We start from the raw sequence: 7,200 nt of genomic DNA, 5'->3' as shown, positions 1-7,200 counted from the left end.
CCGCCATTAGTGCAAGGTAGGCGAAAAACCCCCCTTCCACAACGCCAATCAGGGAAGGAGGGAAAAAATTCCTACCTGGCCCATAAATAGCAGCCGGCTATTCCTGCACTAAAAACAGGGTGAGGTGGGTGGGCCGAGCGCTTGAAAGAACTGACGCCGGGAAGGGGCAGAACGCGCACAAAAGCGCCAAGCTCCGCCCCTTCCCAGAACCCGGATGGAGAGGGAGGGAGTCTGCCTCCTTCTCCTTCCAAGGGCTCCAATTGCCGACTCCCAGCTTACGCGGCGAGCCGCGGCTGGGAGAGCCGAATTGTACCCCCAGTCGGAAGTAAGAGACAGACACAGGCTTGGATAAAAGGGCCGTTTATTAAATGACCATAACAATAACATTCGGCAAGGGCTAACTGAGCGGTACAGGTCAAGCCCTGGGGTCAGCACCTGACCACCGCCTTGCCTGTCTGGGCGAGCCCCCAATGCCCCGGGTGTAGGCCATCTCCTGAATGGCTGCAACCCGGCCAGCTAGGCCCTGGGATCCCACTCAAGCACCTGTTGCGCCCCAGCCGCCAAGCATGAGGTGAGGTCTTGTTCCCGGGGATCCCCTCAGGCGTCTGCCCTCCCTGACGGTAGCCGCCCATGCATACCGCCCTAACAGCAGACCCTGTTCCCCAACCTTGGGGAATGCCACAGGGGCTCACCAGCCCGCACCCTATTCCCAAAAACTCCTGCCAACGCAAGGGTCAAGCCTCTGCTTAGACCCTCGCGCCCCACAGGTGGCCTAGCGCCACCCGAAGCCCTTGCCGCAGGTCATCTAAAAATAACTCATTGCCCTCAGGTGACATATGGACACCATCTCCTCTGTAGAGGTTGGCAAATTCGGCCCTAATCCTGGGGTGTGGCAGATAAATGCCCAAGCCCTGCCCCAAGGCCTTCCTGATGTCATGGTTGGTCTTACGGCGGGCCCTCTCAATAGCCTTGGGATTCAAAGCCTCCCGCCAAACTCGACGTTGTAGCATCTCGGACCATATAACCAGCACACCAGGCCATCGGTCGTTTATGTATGCTAGGTCCACTGCTACTTGCACTGACAGGGCCTTACCCTGTACCATGCCAAGGTCATTCCCACCCAGGTGGATGACCACAATGTGCGGGGGCGGCTGCAACCGCCCCCTAAACAGGAGAGGCAAGAGGCCCGGCCACCTGAGGCCCCGCCGTCCCTGCCACTCCACTGTGGCCACAGCACTCAGGCCCAACTGGGATCCAATCGGCGTGTTCTTAGCTTGATTGGCCGCCCAAAACACCATGCTGTGGCCACATATCAGGATCCTCCTCCTCTCATGGCCCGACACGGCACCTGGAGAAAGAGCAATTAGTTCGCCATTTAAAATTGCTGTAGGGGTCGGACATAAGACCTGAAAGCTCTCGACCGCCACCTACCCACTTTCTGAATAGCCTGAGGGGGGTATCCCAAAACTGCTGCCGTGGAGGCCGCACCAATCCGAAAGGAATGAGTGCCGAATTTGACCCCCGACAAGCCTAGTTTCTTGAGTGCCCTCTCGGTTACTGTCCAAAATTGATACTTGGTCAAAGGAGCTTGGTCCTCGTGTAAGAACAACAGCCCCTGGGCATCACCCCTAAGTGCGGTGTATTCCTTGAGGGCTTTAACCGGGCACAAGCCCGCCTCAGAACAAGGGCCCAAGTGGAAGGTGATTCCGCGCTGCTGCTGGTCCGTCTTAGACCTCCTAATGCAAATGGAGACGTTGTCTCCCACAAATTTAATATCCCTGGCCATCAAGGCCCTACCCGATAAATCAGAGCGCGATGAAGCAACCAACTCACTAACTCGCAGGGCCCCAAAAAATGCAGTTAACGCTGCTGCATGGAAGAGTTTATGCTCAAACCTGGATGAGCACACTTCAGCCCATGCCGCCCCAAGTCCCCGCAAGACCGAAGGAGATATGGGTTGTCTAGGGTCAGGGGGCGTCCTTTTTTCCCTAGACCATCCCTCCAGCACTTTCCTAATCCTAAAGGCCCCTGTAAATTCCGCTAAGCCCCGTGATTTGCTGGCAAAAGCCAGAGCGGCCAGTTGGCCCCTAATAGATTTAACTGCAAGTCCCCTGTCCCTCTGCACGACGCAAAAGTGCAGTAAATGTTCCTGCGGAATGGGCCAAACATGCTGGAGGTTGGCTGACGACCTAAACTGATGAAACTGTCCTACCGCACGGTCGTAGGCCCGGCGTGTGCTAGGAGCAATGGACAGCTGGATTGCTCTATCTACCTCCGCCGTCCAAGCTCCCACAGCTCCCATGGCATCCTCGCGGGCTGCCTGTCGGCCCAAGGGGCAAGCTGCCAGAATCGTTCCATCTGTTGGCGAGACAAAGCGTCTGCCACACCATTGCTAACGCCTGGAACGTGCCTGGCCCTAAAAAGTATGTTCAGCTGTAGGCATTTAAGTACAAAGGCCCTCACCAGCCGCATCACCCTGGGGGATCTGGATGTCATGGTGTTGACTACGTGTACCACCGCCAAGTTGTCACACCAGAAGTGGACAGCGTGGTTTGCCAACTGAGACCCCCACAGCCAAAGCGCCACTACCATGGGAAAAAACTCCAAAAACGTAAGGTCTTTGGACAATCCCTGGGCCACCCAATCAGAGGGCCATTGGTCAGCACACCAATGCCCCCTAAAAAAGACTCCGAAACCAGTGGAACCGGAGGCATCAGAGGTGACTTGGAGTTCAGCTTCTAGCAACAAATCCTCCCTCCAGAAAGTCACCCCGTTGAATGCGGCAAGGAACTCCTTCCAGACTAGCAGGTCCTCCCGCATACCTTTATTAATTCGTAAGCGATGATGAGGTAGCCGTAAGTTCCCCATAGCATCGCACAGCCGTCTGAGAAAGGGCCTGCCGGGCGCAACGGCCTTGCAAGCAAAATTTAAATGGCCAACTAACTGCTGCAACTCAAGGAGGGACACCTTGTCCCTACTCAAGCAGTCCTCCAGTCTCGCTCTAAGGTCTGCCACCTTCTCTAGTGGCAACCGCAGAGTTTGTTGCATGGTATCGAGCTCGATACCTAAAAACGTCAGGATCACCGACGGTCCCTCCGTTTTTTCATGGGCCAAGGGGACCCCTAGCTCCTCAGCAAGCTCAGTAAAGGCTGCCAACAGCCGGGCACACTGCCCCGAACCCGCAGGCCCAGACACCATAAAATCATCTAAATAGTGACAGGTGTCCTTGCAGGCACTGCGGCGACGCAACTCCCATTCCAAAAAGGAACTGAAGCGCTCAAATGCGGAGCAAGATATGGAGCACCCCATGGGTAGGGCCCTGTCCATATAGAACTTACCCTCAAATGCAAAACCCAGGAGATCAAAGTCTCCCGGGTGAACGGGGAGCAGGCGAAAGGCAGACTTGATGTCGCACTTTGCCATCTCGGCTCCCACCCCGCAGCGTCGCACCACTTTGACTGCTTGGTCAAAGGAGGTGTAATGCACTGAACAGAGTTCCTCGGGTATGCCATCATTCACCGAGCCCCCTCTTGGGAAAGAGAGGTGATGAATGAGGCGGAACTCCCCCGGCGCCTTCTTCGGCACCACCCCTAAAGGAGAAACCCTGAGGGACGGGACAGGGGGGGCATCAAAAGGGCCCAATACCCTACCCTCAGCACATTCCTTTAATATCTTACCACGCACCACATCTTCCATGCCAGCCACTGATTTAAGGTTGGCTGCCATGAAAGGTGTCCTAAGGCCGTGAAACGGAATACGAAAGCCAAACTTAAAACCCGAAATTAAATACTCAGCGTCCCGACGCCGCGGGTAGACCTGAAGCCATTCCTCAAGTACCCTCAGCCTTACCGGGCTGGGACCCTTTGCCAGCACCAGGCTGCTGGCCGCCGCCGCCCCCAAATCGCTTTCCTCCCTGGCCACCCTGCCGTCCCTTGGGACAGGCAGAGTGGGCATGGGGTCCAGCACAAGTGGGGCACTCGTGCCGGAATTTACATGCTCGCTTAAAACAGACCCCTTTGGACATGAAGTCCCAGCAGAGCAGCCGTGATTGAACCAGCTGCCCCGCAGGGGTGCGGGGACCCAAACCTTGAACTGGCTTGATAATCAAATGACCGCTATCGGTCCTATCCCCCACCGTTGACTTTGAAGGAGTCATGACCTGGACCCAAAGCTGGACCCAAATCTGATCCCACGGCAAACTAGGGGTTAAGGCGGCCCGCATTCGAAATTCCTCATCGTAGCGCAGCCAGGCCCCACCTTCAAAATCAGTATAACCCCTGTAAATAATGTTCATGTATTGAAACAGGGGAAGGGCCCTATGCGGCTGCGCCCTGGCGAGAACACCCGCATACACCAAAAACCCTGGAAGCCAGTGGGCCCAGGTTCTATCGATCCGCCTCCGGCGGATCCGCTCCTTGTCCCTATCCTCAAGATCATCTTTATCCTTCTTCTCCAGTTCCCTGAAGAGAAGGGTAAAGACATCGACATATTCTCCCCGCAAAATCTTCTCACGGGTGGCCTGCGTCAGGTGATCCCCCAATGGCAGCGCCGTATCCCCCGTAGGTAGGGCCCTATACGGAACCACACCAAATCCTTGCATCCCATAGGGGGGCAGGCCAGGCTGAGTCCCGTAACCATAGGGCCAACCAGTGCTCGATGGATTATGCCCCTGCCCGTCCCAGGCAGCGGCCCCTGACGGCAACTGCTGGTACAAGGAGCCACTGGCACACGTAGGCCAAATGGGCTGTCCTAATGGGGGCCAAACTTGTGCGTTATAACCGCCAGAGGTAGAAGGAAGCGACACCCCAGAAGGAGTGGACTGCCCTCCAGCCCCCCACGGCCAAACAGCGTTCTGGTGTGTGTGCAAGTGCGCCTGATATTCCGTACCTTCAGCCAGAGGAGAGTCCACCGCCACAGCCACCTGTCCACAGTCCCCAGGCCCAGGCAGATAGCCTTCTCCTTCCGCTTCAGGCGCAGTAGGATAATGATGACTGGAGCTGGGTTCCCCTGTACTCAGGGCTGTCATCTTCTCTAGTGCCAACAGACGAGAGGCAAAGTCTTTGTTAAATCCCACTTTTGCGACTCGCTTCGCACCCCTACGCGGCTGGGGTAAATCCCCACCCGCAACCAAACCCGCTGCCCGTTTTTCCAGGGCAGCCATGCGCTCCATCAACTCCTGCCTACCAGGGCCATCCTCATCATCCGATGAGGACAGAGTTGGAGGAGGTTTCTTGGGTGCAGGCCGTTTCACCGGCTGTTTGCCCTTAGCAGGGCCCCCTCCCTTTTTGGGTGGCATGCTTTAGCAAGCTCAAGATGCACTACAAGTAACAAAAGTAACAGCCTTGTCCCAGTAGGTGTCACCAGGAGCCCTTGCCAGACCAGTTACAGCTCTCTCCAATAGGAGTCGCCCAAACCTCCCCAGCAACAAGCCAAGGCTGCAATGACCACACCCCCAAAGATGTCACCCCACTTTTCCCCAGCAACAGGACCAGGAGTCACCTGCAGTGCGGCTAGCACCCACCAGATGGTGTCAGCCGCACACACCCAGCCAACTGACCCCCACTTACAAAGCCAACGGACTTCTGCAATGGGGGAGGGGCAATGGGGGGAATAAAAGCCCCGGGGGGGGAGCCCCTAGCGGGCCCGAAAAGCGCACCAGGCAAAGAGGAATGCCGCGGGCAAAGCCAAGCCCACCAGGGCCACTACCCGTAAACGGCTCTGAATGGCTAGCCCACCCAAAAACCCCAGGGCCCGCAAAGATCCGCGCCTAGCCTGCCGATACCGCGGCGGCAGCGCCCCACACACTCCGCCGCCGTTACCACGGCGGCGGCTCAACAACTCCGGGCCGTGCACAGCCCGCAGCAGGCCCAGCCGGCCCGGCCAAGCTCCCTGCTGCTGTGCTGCAAAGCGCCGGAGCACGGAGCAAGTCCCGACTCCTCCGAGCGCTTGAAAGAACTGACGCCGGGAAGGGGCAGAACGCGCACAAAAGCGCCAAGCTCCGCCCCTTCCCAGAACCCGGATGGAGAGGGAGGGAGTCTGCCTCCTTCTCCTTCCAAGGGCTCCAATTGCCGGCTCCCAGCTTACGTAGCGAGCCGCGGCTGGGAGAGCCGAATTCCCTTGATTTTTATGACCCATTCCTTCTTTTATTTGCACCTTCTCAATGGAGGGAGCAGATCAATTGTCCTCAGCTGCAAGTGTTGCCTGCAGGTAGCAAGTTTGCAGGAAGACTGACTGACTGCCAGTCTAATGAACTCATCCCAAGATCAGCTCATCAGATTCATTATTTTTGACTATGGTAAATTCACCTGGCGAACTCATTCATGGTAAAGAGCATGACATCCTTCATTAGCAACATACATGGCCACTACAGTTTCTATCACCATAGTAGTGCCACATGAATACAGAAATCAAATGAGCTAATATTATCACCAGTGTGAATGAGCCCAGCTGACCCATCCTTCAAAATTTCATTTCTAAAGGACATAATGTACTGTGTAAATTGTGCGGCAGCAGCAACAGTCTGGTAGTTGTGTGCAACCTTACCATGTGGTGATATTTCCTATCATTAAGGGTGCTGTGAGTACAGCCCTGGCTATTTCAAAAACAAGAGGCGACACTCGGGTAGGGTTGCCAGGCCCCTGGAGAGCAGGGGCATGGATCTGCATGTGTCACTGGTGACATCACTGACATCACTACGCTACTTCTGGGTACAATCCGAGTACAGCCCAGAAGTGATTATTCGGCTCTCCCAGCCGCGGCTCGCCGCTTAAGCTGGGAGCCGACAATTGGAGCCCTGGACGGAGAGGAGGCAGACTCCCTCCCTCTTCATCCGGGTTTTGGGAAGGGGCGGGGCTTGGCGCTCTTGCGTGCGTTCTGCCCCTTCCCAGTGTCAGTTTTCTGGAGTGCTCGGCCCACCCACCTCACCCTGTGTTTAGTGCAGGAATAGCCGGCTGCTGTTTCTGGAGCCAGGTAGGAATTTTTTCCTTCCTTCCCTGATTGGCTTTGAGGAAGGGGTTTTTTTCGCCTACCTTGCACTAATGGCAGTGGTATGAGTATTGTTGGGTGCAGCCAGTTAGTGTAGTGGCAGGAGCTTTTGGAAATAGGGTGCGGACTGGTGACCCCCTGTGGCATTCCCCAAGGTTGGGGAACAGGGTCTGCTGTTAGGGCGGTATGCTTGGGCGGCTACCGTCAGGGAGGGCA

The 7,200-nt window shown here is 56.4% G+C and overlaps 1 protein-coding gene across 1 annotated transcript; it reads right to left on the bottom strand.

Moving 5' to 3' along the window:
- Positions 1–349: 349 nt before the first annotated feature.
- Positions 350–5,161, bottom strand: LOC129323577 (uncharacterized). Its single transcript, XM_054970108.1, has 2 exons — positions 4,888–5,161; positions 350–1,348 (listed from the first exon to the last, which is right to left on the bottom strand). Exons 1-2 carry the CDS (start codon positions 5,159–5,161, stop codon positions 747–749), a joined length of 876 nt encoding a protein of 291 aa, XP_054826083.1. The 3' UTR covers positions 350–746.
- Between the last annotated feature and the right edge of the window lie 2,039 nt (positions 5,162–7,200).

This window comes from Eublepharis macularius, chromosome 2 (assembly GCF_028583425.1).
Source record: "Eublepharis macularius isolate TG4126 chromosome 2, MPM_Emac_v1.0, whole genome shotgun sequence".
Classification (NCBI taxonomy): domain Eukaryota; kingdom Metazoa; phylum Chordata; class Lepidosauria; order Squamata; family Eublepharidae; genus Eublepharis; species Eublepharis macularius.
Note: the sequence above shows the minus strand (reverse complement) of the source record. Positions and strands in the feature narration are given on the sequence as shown.